The sequence below is a fragment of the Symsagittifera roscoffensis genome, chromosome 9 (assembly GCF_963678635.1).
Source record: "Symsagittifera roscoffensis chromosome 9, txSymRosc1.1, whole genome shotgun sequence".
Classification (NCBI taxonomy): domain Eukaryota; kingdom Metazoa; phylum Xenacoelomorpha; order Acoela; family Convolutidae; genus Symsagittifera; species Symsagittifera roscoffensis.
The window spans coordinates 48,890,802-48,911,849 of NC_087070.1; the positions used below are offsets into that span (position 1 = coordinate 48,890,802).

At 34.9% G+C, this 21,048-nt stretch overlaps 2 protein-coding genes across 2 annotated transcripts; both read right to left on the minus strand.

Annotated features, from left to right (window-relative positions):
• Window positions 1-498: 498 nt before the first annotated feature.
• LOC134854662 (deoxyhypusine synthase-like) lies at window positions 499-10,245 on the minus strand. Its single transcript, XM_063871010.1, has 6 exons — window positions 9,917-10,245; window positions 9,259-9,483; window positions 7,245-7,340; window positions 3,157-3,299; window positions 2,705-2,982; window positions 499-1,030 (listed from the first exon to the last, which is right to left on the minus strand). The coding sequence occupies exons 1-6, from the start codon at window positions 10,017-10,019 to the stop codon at window positions 736-738; spliced, it is 1,140 nt and encodes a 379-aa protein (XP_063727080.1). The 5' UTR covers window positions 10,020-10,245; the 3' UTR covers window positions 499-735.
• A 92-nt stretch (window positions 10,246-10,337) lies between these two features.
• LOC134854661 (deoxyhypusine synthase-like) lies at window positions 10,338-20,052 on the minus strand. The gene is made up of 3 exons (XM_063871009.1): window positions 19,399-20,052; window positions 11,654-11,945; window positions 10,338-11,135 (listed from the first exon to the last, which is right to left on the minus strand). The coding sequence occupies exons 1-3, from the start codon at window positions 19,715-19,717 to the stop codon at window positions 10,601-10,603; spliced, it is 1,146 nt and encodes a 381-aa protein (XP_063727079.1). The 5' UTR covers window positions 19,718-20,052; the 3' UTR covers window positions 10,338-10,600.
• Between the last annotated feature and the right edge of the window lie 996 nt (window positions 20,053-21,048).

The window sequence follows — 21,048 nt, forward strand, 5'->3', positions numbered from 1 at the left end:
ACCCCCACACCGAATTGAATTTTCGAAGGTCTGTTAAATTTCGTACCATTGTTCAAAGCAAAACAACAAAATAATGGTATTGAGAATAACGCAAAAAAGGAGTCAAATGTCAAATTTTGCCTGGAGAAAAAAAACATTAAGAAGTTAAAAGTTGAAAAGTGGGAACAAAAATCAAATCAAACCGCGAAAGCGCAAATTTGAGAGTGAGCAAATTCTTGAAAAGGAACAAGACCTAAACTAATGCCTCATTTCATTCATTGACTTTAAAAAATATATTCCACACGGCGAGACTGAGTAAAAAACCTGCATTTGCTAACCTTGAAAGCTCTATTCACGTAAAACAGTCTCTGCACAGTAAAATGTGAAATTAATGTTTCTTTACATTTATGGGAGGTAAACCCTATCTTCTTCTTGAAAAAAATTTAAATTCCCATGCGGCCCCAGCACAGCTTCTATGAGAAGCTGTTCTTACTTATGATCCCAGAGCCACTCAAAATATAATGTAACCGTTTTTGTAAATTACCTCATTTCAGAATAAGAATAAGTTACTCAAAGTCGGCAATCGGGCTATAACCCATCAACAACTCTTTTACATTATAGCCCCTTGCCTTTTAATATTATGGTCGGCTATATTATACCAGGGGCTGTAATAGGAAACACGCTGTTGATTCACTTGTTTTCCGAAAATACACATCTTTTTTAAATGATTATATCTCATATTTTGAGTCAGATCTCTCATTCAGCGCATAGACTATCGTTGAACTCTTCTTGCCGCTTGAAGAACGTCTGCGATACTATCAATGGCAACACCACCGATACCTCCGAGAACAACTTGACCGCGTTCGCTTCCGGTTTTATCTTCCCCCATGACACCGCTTCTTCCGGTAACGCCCCCGAGTCACACCCATCAAACTCTTGTGCTGTGTTTATATACACACAGTAGTCTACGCCAAGTCTCCATGCATTAGCGTTTAGAACATGGTGTTTTGGAAGGCCCGCACCGAGACACAAAGCGGCGGTTTTACTCGATCTTTTGGCAGAGTTTTGAAACAATTCTAACCGCTTTGTAAAAAAACCTAAGTGAATGTTCAGACAATAAATTATTTTTTTCCGAAAAATCGGGTTTAGTATAATTTTTGTCAGAACAGGGTTTTGAAAAAAGACTGAGGCTTTTCAACTTTTTTATGACAGAACAAAAAAGTTAGCACTTGCACGACCAAATTCTTTTTCCGAGTTAATTAGGTTCGTCAAACTTTCAAGTAAAAAAAACGACCCTATAAAGCCGAGAGCATACACATGCTCTTTTCATATTTTTACAAAGTTCAAAATTTCTGAAATCAATCAGATTTTTATTGAGAACTTTTAGTTTACTCAATAATTGAAAACAACTAAAATTATCATATATCGGAACCTGAAATTGAGCAGCCCAGCTTGCAATTTCTATGATTTACTTGACAGCACCATGGTACATGATGAAAAACTGAAGTTTTAAAAATGTTTTTGAAAAAAAATTAAAAAGCATGAACGTAGTCAACTGACAGTTGGAAAAGAGTAAGGAACGTTTCCACACTCTTTCATTACTCTTAGAAAAAACCATGCCTCGGCTTTTAAAAGTTTTTGATCAGTCATACTTGCAGAACTGCAAATCCTGGGAGCACCCAACAAAAGGGATTAGAATTTCTAGGATAAAAAAACATAACAACGCTATATCTCGAAAACCAGATGGATTTGAGCAGTAACATGAGGAAGCCAAATTTGCAATTCCTGTGCGTACCCTGAGAGCATTCACCCTAGTGCTGACATTCACCCTGAGAGCACTTCATCATAAGGTTGAGAAGTTCCAGTTCTGTAGAAATTTCATTTATCTAAGTTTTTTGTTTAAAAAAATAGAAAATTGTTAAAAACTCTTCAAAGTTTGCATTTGAAAATAAGGAAAAAAAACTGTAGATAAAGCATTCATGCAAAATTAAAAGCTACTAAACGTAGCAAAAAAATTGCATTATAAACAACATGTCAACATAGAGAATCATAAATATTTGTCAAGTGAAATACCAATTAATTAATGTTCAGATTAAATTGTTAATGATTGGAAATATACCATGTGCCCTAAAACTAGCACATGTATTTGAGCTGGGTCGCAAAAAATGGTTCGTGAAAAAACACTACCTTCACTAGCTTGCTTGTGTAACTAATTGGTAAGGCGTTCATTTTCAGATCTTCAGATTGTGTATTCGATCCCCTGGTATGGCAATGAAAAGGTGAGGATTAGCTCTCAATTGACCTCTAGCTTCAGCTCTGACCGATTTCGTAGTAGTAACGCGTAAAAATATATACGCAAAAAAACGGCCCTGAACAGCAAAATAAGGAGCTTCGCTCAACAAAATAGTCAGTCTGGAATATGGGGAACTAAGAGAAACGGACTATGCTTAGACAGACGTGATAGCTCATCTGTGCATCGCACCAACTAAACAAAACTAGTTCCCGATTACAACACTTGCTCTTTCAAGTGTTAAGAAAAGAAACAATCCATAGACGTTGCAGCAATTCTTTTTCAATACAAGGCATCAGTAGTTTCAAAACCTCAAACATCGTATCATGAGCACGCTAAATTATCCTGAACAATTTTGAAAAAAAATGGCCATTCTGTTAAAAAAAAACCTAATTATCAAGATTAAGAAAATTTTTCTAAGAGACAAAACCCTGCCTTATAGCCGTCATCATAAGAGCGCGCACATCACTCGCTACATCTAAAGTGATAGTTTTTCCTTCGTGCTTGAAGGAATGCAGAAACAGGTAGTCTCCTATGGCCCCGTCAGTTATTCCGGGGGAGAACACTGGAATATTGTTTTTGTATGCCCAGTAGTAGACCGATTGTTCGTTGTTGATTTCTTTGCCCAGTCTTCTGATGAGCTTCGATGGAGTCCAAGAAACTAAACCTTCTTTTTCCTCCAGTAGCATTTTGTCAAGTAACGGAATGATCCACTAAAAAATCCAAGATTAGCTGTAGAAATGTTGTTAAAAAGTTACAAAAAGAATTGCGAATTGTCTTGACTACAGTCTTATTCACTATTAATTTCAAACCTATTTTCTGACCTTTCAAACCTATTTTGCGACTTTCAAATGAATATTTTCAAAATTATGAACCTATTTTCTGACCTTTTCAAACCTGCCGTATACTCCATCAGAGAGTAGCAGGTTCCCATTTCTGTTCACACCTAATCCGAGCAGATCCTTGCCACTCAATTCGAACTCTCCCACCATCGTGGGAGCTAGACACTTGACAAAGTCCTCCTCTATACCTAACAAATATGTTATGCTGTCAGCAGATTTTTAGGTCGGCTGAACATTAACTTACAACACGGAGAAAGCGGAGCTCCGTGCCACTTGCGATACAACGCAAGCGTAGCATTGCAAGCTAGCGAATAAAAAAACGAACATCACTAAATATTTCAAAAAATTGTTCGAAAAAAAAACAAAAAATAATTTAAGAAAAACTGTCAAAAACATCAACCAACAGCATTAAATAAGCTTTAAGTATCGCCGAAATTACTTGAGTAGGCGCTTACTGAGCCGAAAACAAGAGCTTTAAGAAATTGAAGTCACTTAACATTTTTGCGCGATTAAAGCTCAAAACCACAACCGTCAAAACAAAATATTCAAGCTTTGTCTTTCAAGCGACACGAAATCAGTTAACTAGGCCTATACAACATAACCGGACAATTTTAATCGAAAAATTTATTCAAAATCCGAACGTAAATTGACCAAATAACAGTTCTGTCAATTATAGTAAAAACTGTTTAACTTCGAACAAAAAGTCCGTGAACTGGCGATAATTAAGTTTTTTTTCAGGAAAAACAACAATTTCATACATACTCAGAAATAAAAACAATGTCCGACTGAGACTCGAAATTCAGACCTTAGGGTACAAAAGCTTCCGCGTTACCTATAGAAAAATTGAGAAAAAACCTGGAAATCTTCACTATTTCAGTAGGTTCAATTTATTAGAGATTTGTACGAAACACTGTTTACGGGAAAAAGTGCAGTTCCCGAAGGTCATGTGTTTGAATCCCACTCCGTTCACGGTTGGAGGGTTTCCAGCGTCATCTACCTCCTCAAGGTGGGATCGCCTATGGCGTACTGGATGAAAGTGATCTCGCCCACAGAAGCAAGGCCCACTTTCGTGAGGGAGCAGTGCCGGGGAATATGAAAGGTTCCCGATTACAAGACACTGGCTCTCACGAGCGTAAAAATTCATTTCTACAAAAACCGCAGGCTCTACTAGCTGCAGGAGTCAATCAAAAAACACCTGAGAAGCAGAAGTAATTCAAAAATTGCATCTTAAATTATGGTCAAAAAGTTTAAAAAGCCCGAGTTGCAATTGATATTAAAATTACGCTGCATACAAAAAATTACCTGTTTGCATAAAAACAAATCCTACTACAATTTGTTGAGTGCTTTTTATTCTTGTAATTTTTAAAACCTGTCTAGCTATTTCGAACTTTCTTAAGGTTCGCGCTAATTTTCATTCACATCATTTTAACACAAAAGCGAAGCAGAGCTTCGCACCACTTGCGATACAACACTAACAAAAATTAAAAGGAAAGCCGAAAATGAAAATGTTTGCAAAACAAACAAGGTCATATAAACTTTCATATGTCTTGATAGAAGTTCAGTCCAGGCAAACATGCCAGACACTTGAATTTCAAACCAACAACAACCGAACAAATTTTACGAACAGAAACAAAGCCGACAATCTTTGAACAGACACAAGTTGAGCCGAAAGAAACATGATTTTATAAAAAAAAAAATGTTTAAAATCCCACCAACTGTTTAAACAACAATGGATAATAACTGCACTTGCAACTACAATACAAGTTGTTTACAGCACAATAAAAATCAGTGATGTGGCAACTAAGCCAACAATCTTCGAGCTGAAACCATTTTTTTAAGTCCCGCTTGAAACTAGAATGAACAGCACTTGCACACACAACTACAATGAAAGTTGCTCACAGCAGTTGCCTAAGTTGTACTAAGCCGACCATCTTTCAGCAGACACCAACTGAACCGGAAAAAAGGAAAATTGTCTACAGCACAAGCAAAATCCGTTGTGGGAATTTAGCCGACAAAATCTGAGCGAACAAACGAAAAACCAACAATTGAAATTTCTTGGAGCTTTTTTACCGATTGCCTTAAAAAAACAAGATCCGGCCACGACTCAAACCACAGATCTTAGGGTACAAAGGCAACTGCTTTACCTCCAGGCCAATGGGGAAGCAACCTGAAACATGTTAAGAAAAGGTTAGAAGAGAAATCAAAATAAGGACAGAAGCGAAACGACGTGGTTCTGATTTTGTTAAACTGGTTGTTAACCCAAAAAAAATCAATATTCCAGTCTGATAACGACGCTTATCGCAAGCAAAAAAAATAAACATTGTTTTCATAAGCTATATACACTTTATCAATCGACTATCGAAATTTCTTCAAGTAGAAATATTCAGAAATAACAAACTGTTAAACGTAGTCAATCCTTACATTATTGAGCTTGAGATTATCTTGATTTTGTCTTCTGCTGGTAGATTAACGCTATTTCTCAAAAAAAAAAACGAAACAAAAATTTATCGAAAAATTTATGCTCGGCATAGTTTCTTTAACTAAGACCAATTTCAGTCATTAATTTTCAACATAAGTTTCAATATGCAAAAAATCCCCTAACTGATTTCAAACTCGCTTTAAATTATGTGCGCTTTTAAGCACTTCTCCATGATGCTGAACGCTTAAGTGCATATTTCACGCGGCGAGTTAATCCGCTATGAAACCATTCTTAAGTTATTTTTTATCTTTAATCACAACCGAATATTTGCGCTAAAAAACTAATTATGTTACAAAATTGAACTGCATACAGGTTTTATATAATTAAGAACACAGCCAACAGACATTTGGAAAAGAGTCAATAAACGCAAGTAAACAGAAAAAAATAGTGACTTATCCTATGAAAAAACATCACATCCGAATTTTGAAGAAAATGGATGCTCTTAAAGCTCTTTGATTGGCTAGAACAATTTATAATTCACACTTCTTTTGATTTAATTAACATAATTTGAGAAAACTGGATCAACAGGTACATTTGTCTTTCCGCTGGGATATCTGAAAATTACAGTCCACTTTGGATACTAGAATTCAATCACGTTTTTTTTGTGGCCTGAACACTTTTGCTGTTCGATAATGAAGTTTACCTGCCTTTTAAATAAGGAATTACTCTGAACTCAAAAAAAATCATAAGTCAAACCACGGAAAAAATAAATTTGAGCCTAAGCAAATCCAAAAACTTTTCTTGAAAAAAAAAAGAAAGAAAATCATCAGCACCTAGACTCCGATCATCGACTCTTAAATTTTTTTTCGCTCTCTAGCCACATTATATACTATATATTTTTGATTCATTCACGAAATTTCGATGCAAGAAATTTAATTAAGATTGGACAACCCCAATTAGTTCAGATAAATTATGATGTTCAATTTCAGGAAAACATGTCAAGAAATTCAGTCGCCGTCGTTGAATAAACATTTAAATTCATTTATCAAGCAAAAAAAAGCAAAATTTCGGCAGAAAATTAAGCGGAAAACAAAATGCTGCAATATAAAATGTCAAAATTCGAAAACTTTATACGTCGCATTTCTGAAAACTATTTTTCACTTTACAAAGGACGCAAAATGAGGAAACACAATCAATATTGCATTATCCAAACGTATTTAAGAAAAAACAAAAAAGATAATTAAAGAAATTGAAGTTGGCACTTGAAAAATACAGAACGACAATCAAATATAGTTGAAATAGATCAAAACAGAAAAAAAAATAGGCGGACAAACAATAAGCAGACAAGCGATAGTCCGACAATTCAACTCATCCAAAAAATCGAAATCCACACGAAGAAAAACAAATCTTTCCCCAAGTACAGGTATCGTAAAAGTATGCAAGTAATCAAAATAATAATTAAAAAGTTTTTCCATGAGTTTTTTTGGGTTTAATTTGGAAAAAAACCTATAAAGACTAGAATTCAAATATTTAAAAGTAAGTAAGGCTGCATTGAGAGTTTAAAAAAATTAGTTTTTAAATGGATAAGAGTCAAGTTTAAATTTACTCGGACGCTACTAAGTTTAAAGGGACATTTTTGCCCGAAATATATTTGCTGAATAAAACTTTTTGATCAAATGGGGATTAAAACAGCATAAAATCTGATAGTGTTTACCTCCTCCTGTGGACACTAGGCAGTCCACCATTTTGTGCTGGACCAAGTAGCGAATGATCTCTCTAGTTCCGGCTGTTATCAGGTTAGAGGTATAGCCTAAACATCATCAAAGCACATTCTTAGGCAAACATCAAACTTGAAAATATAAACGAGACTCATTTGGCAGAATGAACCAATGAACCAAACTTTGAAAAAACTAAATCAAACGAAGACAATTAATTGCCATTTTGTCTAGCATCATCTCAAATTCGCTGTTTAATCTGTCGAATAACTTTCCGAAGCAATTGTGGTGTTACTCAAGATAATTTAAGAGAAACTCAAATTAAAGAAAATGATGCTTTTTTAATGAGTACTAACTGATTAATATACAGGGTCTTTCACTTAGAATGTTTTTTTGAAATGTCTATAACTTTTAAATGGAACATTGGATTTAACTGATTCTTTTTACATTTATTATATAACAGATTAAGATTTTTGAACACGTACAAAAGAGTTATAATAATTTTGAACACGTGGGAAAATTTACAGCGGGAAAATCACACGTCTAACAAAACATGTTCACACAGGCTGAGTAAGCATATGCAGTTAGCCTTTTCTACCGTGTTTGAATGTTCACTATGCCTTTTTACTGTTGAGCAAAAGAAACACATTATTTGCTTATTTGCAAGACTTGACAATCCAACCTTAGTACGCCGGCAATATATTCAAGACTTCAAAATCACACCTCTTGAAAGCACAAGATTGAAAGGTCATCATTTTTCTCGTGTATGGGGAAAATTTCAAGAAGATTATCAAGCACCCCATGCGACTTCCAATCGCAAAGGAACTGGAATAACCCAAGATACCAATGCTAAGAACCGTGTTATAGCTAACTTCCAAAGAAACTCTACCCACTCAATCAGTAAAGCCGCAGCGAACCTTGGATACTCAAAAACAACAACATGGAGGATCGCGAAAGAGCTAAAATTAAAGCCATTTAAGATTATTAAAACCCAGAAAATATCCCCAGTCAATTACCAAATGCGACACACTTTTTGCCTTTGATTTATCAACATGCTCAATTTGACAACCGATTTCGCCTCGAATGTCATCTTCTCCGATGAAAAATGGTGGGTTTTGGACTCTGCTCCAAACTCTCAGAACCGGAGACACTTGTAAATCCCGAGAAATATCAAGGCAAGAAAAAGGCTATGTGCTGGGTGGGGGTGCTTAAAGGTACTTTATTGGGCCCATTCTGGTTCGTTGATGCAAGAGACAATCCGGTCACTTTGAACCAGCAGACGTATCTTGACATGTTGCAGTCTAAACTCTGGCTAATTCTTCTGACACGCCGCGATCTTCGGCGCCTGTGGTTTATGCAGGATGGTGCAACGTGCCACTGCACATATAGAGTCCTCACATGGCTCCACTCAAAAATTGGCGCGAGGATTATAAGCAGGAGGAGTGCGATTCCTTGGCCACTCCAAAGACCGGACTTGAATCCATTGGATTTTTGGCATTCGGGTCATTTGGGTAAAATGATATTTGATGCCAACCCCCAGACAGTCCCAAATCTTATGCAAACAGTGGAGAACGCTTGTAGAACAATAACTCCGGCACAGGGAGTGAAGGCAGCAACAAATTTTGAGAAGCGGTTACATCTTTGTATTCAAGAAAATGGCGGACATTTCCAGCAGTTATTATAACTCTTATGTACGTGTTCAAAAATCTTAATCTGTTATATAATAAATGTAAAAAGAATCAGTTAAATCCAATGTTCCATTTAAAAGTTATAGACGTTTCAAAAAACCTTTCTATCTGAAAGACCCCGTAGTTTGAAACAGTTTTTGATCATTTTGTTTTGTTTATTGAGATGCTTCGACAAAAAAATGGAAAAATACAGTCATTGATTTTTTTTGAGTACGAAGTGAGATATAATTTTTAGTTACCTTGTTTTATTGATTGAGACATTGTGAGAGAAGATGAAATTGAAATCTAAACAGTAAGACATTTTTTTAATTATTTTAGTACTTACTGAGAAATATGGTGCACGGTGTGGGCTTCCAATCATCAATCGGAATCTCCTGTTGTTTCTTCAGGTCACCGGGGGTCAACTTCGAGTCCAATTTGGCCGAAATCATCCGATGTATTTCCTCTAAAGCCCTCGCGAAGTAAGTTGACTGCAACCCAGTCGAGAGTGTAAACTCCGACAACAGTCGGTCGAAATCCACCGAAGCACCGCACGTATTGAAGTCATATCCTTGCAACAAGGGTTTTGACACCTGTGCTATACTTAGTTAACTCAGAACTTCAACAAATTTCTTATAACCTTCTCATCTTCTAATACCCTGGTTGTCAAAATTTGACCAAATATTACTATTACAAGAATGGTACTATACAAATGGTATTATACAGGAACTTTTCCCCACAAAAAATGAGCCAAAGAGAAAATTGGGTAGTGTGAACATAAAATATGAGGTCTAAAAAAATAGGTGAACAAAATATATTCCCCCTACCGTCAAAAATTCTCGTACAAGCCATTGAACGGCGCGGTTTTATACATAACTTTATTTCACAACATTAAAAGTACAAATTTCGATCAGTGAATTTTACTTAAAATGCTAATCTGATTCATCGGATGAGCGACAAGTATTTTTTTGTTGTTCTTCCAATTAGCGATGTCAAAAACCTGCCTTTTACTGGACGACTAAGCTTCTCAGGGAAGACAACATTTTTCACGCCAGATAGATCGGAAAACTCGGGGGGCAACTTGCCATTAAAGTTATCCACAGACATTGGAAGTTTAAGACTTTTTGATGTCTCACAGATTAGGTAATGATCCAGTTATTTTGACAAATTCCATAAAAATTGTCTAACTTATTAGCTTGAAATGTACTTAGTTATGCGAAGAAAGAGACTTTGATAGAAAAGCAATTGATATAGGACTATCTAGATGGTCTTATAAGTTGGAAAATACCAAATAAATTTGAGCTAGAGATTCTTAGCTATCTAAACACTTAAATGACGCTCTAGCTGCTTGATTAAGGATAAGATTGTAAATGACTTATTGCTGAAACACCCATCTTTTCAGATGTCAAAGAACAGCAGAAGAAATGAACACGTGGAATATCTTTCAACTTTCACGTGTAGCAGCTACGCGATAATTTTAGTCAACGTCATATCAATTATCAATTTGAACAATATACAATAGTTCAGGTAAGGTCAAATGAAACATCAGATAAGTTAATTCGATAGAATAATGTTCTCTCAAACCCATCCAATATAGAGGCTCCGAGAAATTAGCAGCACTCGTCTCTCTAATGCAAACTCTCAGCAGTAGAGTCACAGCTACCCGCAAATATAAACTCATAGCTTCTCTAGCCTGACGAATTCGAATCTGCAGTTTCCTGATTCTTCTCAAAGTGATGTTTGTATTTGAAAAAAGTTTGCGCCACCAGAAGCGGAAAAACTAGCGTTGCTTCTGCGTATATTTTAACGGGTGACGCCGTGGCTTTGATCTTTCCCCACGATACCGCTTCGTCTGGTCTAGCGCCCGAATCCGAGCCGTCAAATTCACAAGCTGTGTTAATGAAAACACTAAAATCTGCCCCATTACGCATTAAATTTGCGTTACAAATCTGATGTTTACACACACCTCCACCAAGAATGATCATGCCGGAATTAATTGCTTTCATCGCTTGCAGATTCAACAATCGAATGTCTTCTGTAATATCTAATCTAATAGAGCGACCATCGTTTTTGAACGTGTGGAAAAACAACATGTCCCCAATGCTTCCGTCTGTGAGAGCGGGACAGAAAACTGGAATATTGTTTTTGTACGCCCAGTAGTAAACAGAGTCCTCGTGATTTATTTCTTTTCCTAATCTGTGGATCATTTTCGAAGGAGTCCATCTGAAACACGGCTCAACAAAATGAAAAAAAAAACTTGTGTCCTGTTTACACGCGGATGTGTTCGTAACGGGTGTTTATGCATGATCATTTAGTACTTAAAAGGATGGAAATTCTTTACAATAAAACATTGAGGGCGGTGATAATTAATAGGAAATTAATCGTCTTCACAAACAATACATCCGCTCTCAATCGAAAGTTCGAGGCCCACCATGATCCCTGCTCGTTGCTTGAGGGCGAGGTAACATAACCCAGCCCAAAAGAAAATAACCAAAAAATTGCATATATATCTTAAGCATGGGCACAGCAGCGGTTCTCCGTGATGAGCTAAACAGCTCGTATGTTGGTCCTTTCTGTTGTGAATAAATCGCCTTACTCTTAATTCAACATATAAGTTTGAGAAGAACCAGAGAGAGTGTTCTTAGACACTAGTAGGAGTCGATGAAACACCAAAAAACTGGATGGCCCCTACAAAAATTAGTACTTATCTAGAAGCCTTGCTTTAAGCAGTTTGAGCCCACCTGAAGCCTTCCTGTTCCTCTTTAAGCATTTGATCCAGAAGAGGCACTATCCAATCTTCGAAAAGACAGTAATTAGTATTGGGCTCCAGAAGATTCCCAATTCTATTGATGCTATTCGCATACAACTCCGCCCCTTTCAAATCAAATCTACCCACAAAAGTTGGCGCCAAGCATTTGATGAAGTCTTCTTCGATTCCACCGGCAGACGTGACCAAAACATCTACCATATTGTGCTTAGCGAGATATTTAATCGTCTCACGGGTCCCAGCTGATATCAAGTTTGAAGTATACCCTAAATAATCGGATAATACGCAAGAGACTTTAATCGAAAGTCTAAGAGGAACATACATTTAGAAAGAGAACAGGTAGGTCATTTTCAAGAAGCATTGAACAATGGAATCATCACATGAAAAAATTATAAAAGGAAAGCGTTTTCTGAGAAATTCATAGCACATTATTACATTTTGAATTCAATTGGCGCTTATTTGATAAAACTGTGTCGATAGGTAAATTTTTGTTAGTCGTAACAATTTTTATATTCTTAGAAAGAAAATGAAACGGAAGTTACTGAGTCGGAGAAAAAAGTTTCTACAACCACTTGCTCTACAAACACTTGCAAGAGTAATAAATTCAAAAAAACTATGTACTTTTAATCAATTTGAGAAAATATGTCAAGTAAAATAATCAACGCCGTTACATAAGCATCAACAGATTTTACCGAGCAGGAAATAAGCCGACAATACTAAGCCCAAAATAAAATGATATAGTGGAAAAATTTGAACTAAAAAAATAGCGCCACATTCTTTGAATCACACAAAAGCATGTAAATATATTTAGGCATTTTAAATGACGTAAAATAAGTTAACAAAATCGATGTAGCATAAACTGGACCCATTAAAGCAAAACATAATAAAAATATAAATATACAGAACCAGAGTTTATAAAGTTAGAAGCAACAGAACGACTCTCAATTATAGTTAAAACTGCTCAAATGAGAAAAAATTGATGCTTTGACCAAACTCTCTGCTTTGTACAGTAGACCGACCGAAGATAACCTTTATGTTCCGAAAAAATACATACATAGATACATGGTGGAAAAGACAATAATTTCCGTCAGGTATTCAATCCCGTGACCTGTGGCTGTAAAAAAAGTCGTTTACGGGAAAAAATCTGGTTCCCGAAAACTTGCTCTCGCAAGTGAAACTTAACAAAAAAAAGTTTTTTGGAAAAAAAAGTTACAGGAAGACATGAAGAGACCAAAACAACAAACAATGATTTCTAACTTTCGAAACCTCTCTTGTTTCAAATAAAACTAGATTGATGACAAAAACGAAATCGCAATGCAATTATGAAAAAAAAAACGTCAAGCTCAAAAAATCTGGCTTGAAAAATTCCATAATAAAACAGAGGCGAAGCGGAGCTTCACACCAATTGCGATACAACATACAAAAAACAGAAGTCAAAAAATGTCTCAATAGGAGTTCAATCTAGGCAAACATGTCAGACATTTGAAAAATAAATTAGCAACGAAAGAAAATTTACGCAGAGGAAACAAAGCCGACAATCATTGAGCAGACACAAGTTGAGCCAAAAAAAAATGATTTCACAGAAAAAAACTTTCAGGTTTAAAGTCCCAACCGAATCAAAAAGAAGCAACAAATGCTCTTATGAAAACAATGAGAGATGCTAACAGCGCAAGAAAATTATTATGTGGCAACTAAGCCGACAATATTTGAGCAAACACCATTTGAACCGGAAAAATTTTTTTTTTGCATTTTTTTTAAAAAATATTTCAAGTCCCCCTAAACTAGAATGAACAGAATTTGCAACGACTAAAATCACAAGTTAAGATCGGTTAAAAAATCACAGTCAATATCATTTGGAAAAAAAAAACAGCAGAAACTTTGCAGCAAGCGGAATGGAGCCGAAAATTTTTGCAGAAAACTACTAAGCCGAACAAAAACAGTTGAAAAATCATATTTTAAATTATCGCAGTGGTAATCAAAAGTGGCATTTTTTTTAGGTAAAACCACTTAGAACCCTTGACACGTTTGCTACACTCGCACTTTCATTTAAAAACAAAACACTGTAAACATCATCAATGTCTGACAAAAACTCAGAAATTAACCCCATTAAATTTAGCATTTGTGCGGATCGAGACTTCCTGAACGTTAAAAAAATCCCAGAAAAATATGACTACCGAAAAAACCTGGAGAGTTAACGTTTTAAATGATCTTTATAAAAAATGACATTTTTACCTTCACAGATCCATTTCAAGGAAAACAGCAAAAGTAACGAGCCAAAAGTTATGAAGATTAAGAAAACTTTAAAGGACCAAACAAGGCGCCGGATAAGGTGAGAGTCGCACAGAATGTTCCGACCACAGTATTAAAAAATACAGCTGTTTTCTCAAATTGGTGTCGTTGCTATTCTGCAAGTTGTGATTTAAAAAATCTGAACTAAAAAAAGCAGTACTTAGGCATTTTAGAGAGTCATAGTAAAATAGGTCAATTAAAAAACAGTTTTTGAAGAAAAATGACTGGAAAAACGAAAAAAATATATTGAAAATTCCAAACATTTTTTCAAAAATTTTTGCATAACTAAGTTTTCATGGCTTACATTAAGCTATTCTAATTACTAATTACCTTACTAATTAGCTGAATTAGACCAAAAACCAAAAATTTCCAACCGGTTTTTCTCGACACTGTGAAACTTTTTTTGAAACTTTTTTATTGTCATTCGAATTACAAACTGAAAGGGCTTTAATATGATATATCACTCAACCATGTTCGATGATTATTTGTGGTAGCTGATTTTAAGTGGAAAATCAAAAAGCAAAAAATTAAAACATACGAATACAAAGTTCCTCTCCATTTCAATGGTCAGAAGAAAAACTAAAGCACACCCGACTACAAAGAACCTCCCCATTTTCAATTGTCGGAACAAAAACAAGCCAAGAGAATTACAGTAGAAAACCAGAAAGCAAACAAATTATTGAAAACAAGTTCATCATTTTATTTATCATTAAATGAACTCTTAACAAAACCCTAGAGAAAGCTGCTTTAATCCCGCTTTAATATTCTTTAGATTGATTTTACAGCGATTGACGCAACGAACGATTTTTAGTATACTACGAGAAAAAAAAACAAGTATCAATACTTGAACATTTTCCTCAATTAAGACATCATCAGAAAAACTGAAAGAAAAAACAACAAACATCGTAAACAATAAAAAATAAACACATAACATCAGAGAATAAAAAAGCAATTTGAATTAGTATACTAAACATCCTGTTGATAATTTAATGCTGATGATACGGGTCTTTCCTATTTTTGTGCCCTGCCATACATGATTGTATGATCACTGTGCAAGTGTTTAAAAAATAATATTACCCTTGTGGACAAAATTCAAGATTTTACACTGTAAAATGCCTGTTTTCAATGTATACTAGCGTTTTATTAAGACATCATCAGAACAACTGAAAGAAAAAACAACAAACATCGTAAACAATTAAAAAAACACATAAAATCAGAGAATAAAAAAGCAATTTGAATTAGTATACTATACATTCTGTTGATAATTTAATGCTGATGATGCGGGTCTTTCCTATTTTGTCCCCTGCCATACATGATTGAATGATCACTGTGTAAGTGTCTTAAAAAATTAATATTGCACTAGTGGACAAAATTCAAGATTTTACACTGTAAAATGCCTGTTTTCAATGTATACTAGCGTTTTATTAAGACATCATCAGAACAACTGGAAGAAAAAACAACAAACATCGTAAGCAATAAAAAAAACCACATAAAATCAGAGAATAAAAAAGCAATTTGAATTAATATACTATACATCCTGTTGATAATTTAATGCTGATGATGCGGGTCTTTCCTATTTTTGTCCCCTGCCTTACATGATTGAATGATCACTGTGCACGTGTCTTAAAAAATTAATATTGCACTAGTGGACAAAAATTCAAGATTTTACAATGTAAAATGCCTGTTTTCAATGTATACTAGCGTTTTACGCACATGCTGTTTCCCGAAAAATACTGAAAAAATCATAATAATCTTCTTATTTTGGCAACTAAAAGAATTTGAGCATTCACATTCAGAGGCAAGATTTGAGACACCTGGGTGTACGCTGACAATAAGGTTGTGTGTTCATCAAGTTAGCAGTTTCAAATTTTGTGAATTTCTTTGTAGATAAGTTCTTTGAGAAATTTCAAATAAAAAAAAAAAAATATCTCGAAAACTACAAAGATTTGAGCAATCATATTTGGAGGTAAGATTTGCAATTCTTGTGAGTACTCTAACAGGATCCAACTACAGGGTTGAGAATTTCATATTGTAAAAAAAAAAATTAATTCAAAATTTTTGAAATATTTAAAAAAATAATAAAAAACGTCATATCTCGAAAACTACAAAGAATTGATCAGACATATTAGGAGGCAAGATTCGCAATACTTGCGAGTATTCTGACAGGACCCAACTACAGGGTTGAGAATTTCAGATAGTGAAAAAAAAAATCAAAAATTCTGAAAATTTTTTGAAAAAACAAAAAACGTCATCCCTCGAAAACTACAAGGTTTTGAACAGTCGCATTTGGAGGTAAGATTTTCAGCTCCTTAGAGTATCCTGACAGCACCCAACTACAGGGTTGGGAATTTCAGAAATTCAAAAAAAATTAAATTAATTTTTCTGAATTTTTTTGAAAAAATCACAAAAAACGTCATATTTCGAAAACTCCAAAGAAATGAGCAGTCATATTTGGTGGCAAGATTCGAAGTCCTTGCGAGTACCCTGATAGGACCCAACTACAGAGTTGAGAATTTAGAATTTCAGATTGTGAAAAAAAATATAATCAAACTTTCTGAAATTTTTTTTGAAAAAACAAAAACGTCATATCTCGAAAACTACAAAGATTTGAACAATCATACTTGGAGGGAAGATTTGCAACTCCTTAGAGAACCCCGACAGCACCCAACTACAGGGTTGAGAACTTCAAATTTTGAAAAATATTTAAGTTAAATTTTCTGAAAATTTTTGAAAAATCACAGAAAACGTCATATTTCGAAAACTAAAAAAGAATTGAGCAGTCATATTTGGAGGCAAGATTCGCAATGCTTGCGAGTACTCTGACAGGACCTAACTACAGAGTTGAGAATTTCAGATTGTGAAAAAAATAAATGCAAATTTTCTGAAATTTTTTTTGAAAAAACAAACGTCATATCTCAAAAACTACAAGGGTTTGAACAGTCGCATTTCGAGGTAAGATTTGCAGCTCCTGATAGTACCCTGACAGCACCCAACTACAGGGTTGGGAATTTCGAAATTTCAAAAAATAATAATTTAATTTTTCGGAAATTTTTTTGAAAAAATCACAAAAAACGTCATATCTCGAAAACTACAAGAATTTGAACAGTCATATTTGGAGGCAAGATTCGCAATGCTTGCGAGTACTCTAACAGGATCCAACTACAGGGTTGAGAATTTCATATTGTGAAAAAAAAATTAACTCAAAATTTCTGAAATACATAAAAAAAAACTTCATATCTCGAAAACTACAAGGGTTTGACAGTCGGATTTGGAGGTAAGATTTGCAGCTCCTTAGAGTATCCTGACAGCACCCAACTACAGGGTTGGGAATTTCGTAATTTCAAAAAATAATAATTTAATTTTTCGGAAATTTTTTTGAAATAATCACAAAAAACGTCATATCTCGAAAACTACAAGAATTTGAACAGTCATATTTGGAGGCAAGATTCGCAATGCTTGCGAGTACTCTAACAGGATCCAACTACAGGGTTGAGAATTTCAAATAATGAAAAAAAATTCAAATATTCTGAAAATTTTTTGAAAAAACAAAAAACGTCATATCTCGAAAACTACAAGGTTTTAAACAGTCGCATTTGGAGGTAAGATTTTCAGCTCCTTAGAGTATCCTGACAGCACCCAACTACAGGGTTGGGAATTTCAGAATTTCAAAAAAAAATTAAATTAATTTTTCTGAAATTTTTTTTGAAAAAATCACAAAAAACGTCATATTTCGAAAACTAAAAAGAATTGAGCAGTCATATTTGGAGGCAAGATTCGCAATCCTTGCGAGTACCCTGATTGGACCGAACTACAGAGTTGAGAATTTAGAATTTCAGATTGTGAAAAAAAATATAATCAAACTTTCTGAAAATTTTTTTGAAAAAACAAAAACTTCATATCTCAAAAACTACAAGGATTTGAACAGTCATATTTGGAGAGAAGATTTGCAACTCCTCAGAGAACCCCAACAGCACCCAACTACAGGGTTGAGAACTTCATATTTTGAAAAATATTTAAGTTAAATTTTCTGAAAATTTTTGAAAAATCACAAAAAACGTCATATTTCGAAAACTAAAAAGAATTGAGCAGTCATATTTGGAGGCAAGATTCGCAATGCTTGCGAGTACTCTGACAGGACCCAACTACAGAGTTGAGAATTTCAGATTGTGAAAAAAAAATTAATGCAACTTCTCTGAAAATTTTTTGAAAAAACAAACGTCATATCTCAAAAACTACAAGCGTTTGAACAGTCGCATTTCGAGGTAAGATTTGCAGCTCCTTAGAGTATCCTGACAGCACCCAACTACAGGGTTGGGAATTTCGAAATTTCAAAAAAAAATTAATTTAATTTTTCGGAAATTTTATGAAAAAATCACTACAGGGTTGGGAATTTCAGATTTGCAAAAAAAACTAATTATATAAGTTTTCTGAATTTTTTTTGAAAAAATCACAAAAAACGTCATATCTCGAAAACTATAATGATTTGAACAGTCATATTTGGATGGAAGATTTGCAACTCCTTAGAGAACCCTGACAGCACCCAACTACAGGGTTGGGAACTTCGAATTCGCAACCCCTTGGGGAATCCGGACAGCATCCCAATTTTTGGGCTGTTTATTTTAAACTCGGTGAAATAACCACTAAAATCAAACTGGAAAATCGAAAAATAATCTTAACCATTGCAATATACGATATAGCTTAACCGTGCAAAAACTCTTTCGTTAAACATGCAAAAATAATACGTTGAAAAAGCTTAAGCATGGCGAAATAGTGAAGCCCGCATTTAAATTTTGTATAGATAGATGGATTTTGGACAGCGTTTCCTTCAAAATTCAGTAAATAATTTCATTCACCGAGAGCAAATGATCACAGCTACTATCTGTGAAAATATCATCATTTGGTTTTTAGACTTACCAATGTAATCCGGGTCTAAAAATGCCAGTTTTCCTTGTCTCAACTAGTTTTACTCATGTCTTTACTTCGCGTGTTTCCATTTTCTCGCTGAGAAAGTTTCACATTGCATCAACAAACTTTTTACTCAGCTTATTCCAGAAAGATTTCACTATGATGCACAACTTAGTGCAGAGCAGGAAAACTGGCATGGTCAGACCCGGATTACAGTCGTAAGTCATTTGAAACCAAATGTTGATACTTTCTCAGATGGTAGCTCTGATCATTTGCTCTCGGTCGATGTAAAAACTTTATTGAACTTCGAAGGAAATGTCCATAATTTACATTGAAAACAAGCATTTTTAAGAAAACAATCCTGAATTTGCGCTTAATTTTGTCCACTAGTGTAGGTTGTGGATCTTGATTGGAAAGACTCGATGATGTTTTCAGATCGTGAAACTTTCGATACTTAGAAGGATATATCGTAACCTACAATGTTCTACGAGTATAAAAGCTTCCAGAAAACTGCGAAACACTTACCTAGGAAAATAGTACAACCAGTTGGTTCTCTCTGTATAGGATTAGACTTTTGCTTCTCAATTTGATCTTCCGTCAGATCCGAATTTGTTTTACATTCCAACATTTTTTCTACTTCTTTGATAGCAAGCCCGAATGATGTCGACTGAAAACCAGTTGTCAACGAGTACGTTGAAAGTAATTTGTCGTAATCAACCTGATGCGAACTGTCAAAATTGTAGCCACACACTACCAGATTTGTTTCATCAAGAGAAACGCGACTTTTAGTTAAAATAGCACCACGCAGGGATTCTGGTAATTTACCCATGAAATTGTCGACCATTGTCCCCTTAAAAAATGTTCGTAGTATTCAAAAAAAAATGTCCACTTTCCGTCATTATTTTCGAACTGAGTACACAGTTCTCGATGATTTTGCGTCTGTCGTTAACCAATATAATCAGAAGGTCTAAAGTATCACAGTAACCGAGGTTACAGTCAGTCCCTTCATCACAGTGATCAGTCAGAATCCTAGGATTTTTCTAGATAAGGAAAAGAAAATTATAAACACGAGATGATTAGTGTTGATTTTTTTAAAAATTAAACTCGATACGGGTTACGTTTCTTCGATAAGAACACGCAACTCGACACGAGATAATATGTATTGCGTTACAAATGAAAAAAACGACGAAAGTTGAATTGTCATTTATTGTGCCGTGTACGCAAGTCGCAATCTGTATTGCCAGGGAGATTCTCTGCTTAAGAAAACTACCTGCCCTGGGTTCCTCGGTACACGTGCACAAGTTCCTACAAAGTACACATGCACTTTTAGAGAGTTGCAAAAAGTTCGGTCAGACAAAATTAATTCAAAAAAGGAACCATTTAGACATCAACGGAAATTAAAACTGAAATAAACATAACGTCGCAAGTTCATAAAGCAGAGTTACGGAATTTACTTAACAATCCCCCTTTCGAGAAAGGGGAGAGATCGTTAAAAAGATTACTTGCAGCGAACTTTCGACCAATCAGAGTGCAGCAAAAACCGAATTTACATACAATTCCTTTGTCCGAATTTACTGTTTTTATTTACAGGGGTGGAGATTATTTAGTAGTTACAATAGGGGGAGGGGGGATTGGTAAGTAGATCCGAGTTTCGCTCAAAACCTATAACCACAGAGGGCAATTGCATCCGAAACGTCGAAATATTTTATAGTAAAATCTGGATGTTCATAGCAGTATTTAAAAAGTAGGCTAGCATAATTATCGGATAATCGACGATCTCGCATTTTGAAATTGGTCTGACAAAAAATTCAAAGTTGTTCGGCTCCTGTGACATTCGACCAGAATGGCCAAAATGCAATCTCTACAGAATTCGGAATTTTAGCAGTAAGCCTTCCGGATTGGTGGTTTTTAAGAACTAAGGGCGTTATTGGAACGTTTAGCCAAACGGTGAGGGCTAGAATATTCTAGTATTTTAAAATTTCAAAAATTCGAATGATGACGTCACATTTCTGAGAAATGCTGAAACGGCCATTTTAACAAAAAACGAGAGAAGAAACACAACAACAACATTAGTTGCGCTGACGAGAACAACTTTATCGAAATTGAAGAAATCGAAATTGAAGAAAACGACAACGAATAGCAGAGGACGTTCCGAGTAGCAACTATTGTGCTGCT

Coding starts and splice junctions, on each gene's coding strand:
- LOC134854662 (XM_063871010.1), bottom strand. CDS start 10,019: ATGTCTGTGGATAACTTTAATGGCAAGTTGCCCCCCGAGTTTTCCGAT. Junction 2,983..3,156: donor TATACGGCAGGTTTGAAAAG/GTCAGAAAATAG, acceptor TGGATTTTTTAG/TGGATCATTCCGTTACTTGA. Junction 1,031..2,704: donor CTTATGATGACGGCTATAAG/GCAGGGTTTTGT, acceptor CTCTGCCAAAAG/ATCGAGTAAAACCGCCGCTT.
- LOC134854661 (XM_063871009.1), bottom strand. CDS start 19,717: ATGGTCGACAATTTCATGGGTAAATTACCAGAATCCCTGCGTGGTGCT. Junction 11,946..19,398: donor TGGTTGTACTATTTTCCTAG/GTAAGTGTTTCG, acceptor CCGATTATTTAG/GGTATACTTCAAACTTGATA. Junction 11,136..11,653: donor GAGGAACAGGAAGGCTTCAG/GTGGGCTCAAAC, acceptor GCCGTGTTTCAG/ATGGACTCCTTCGAAAATGA.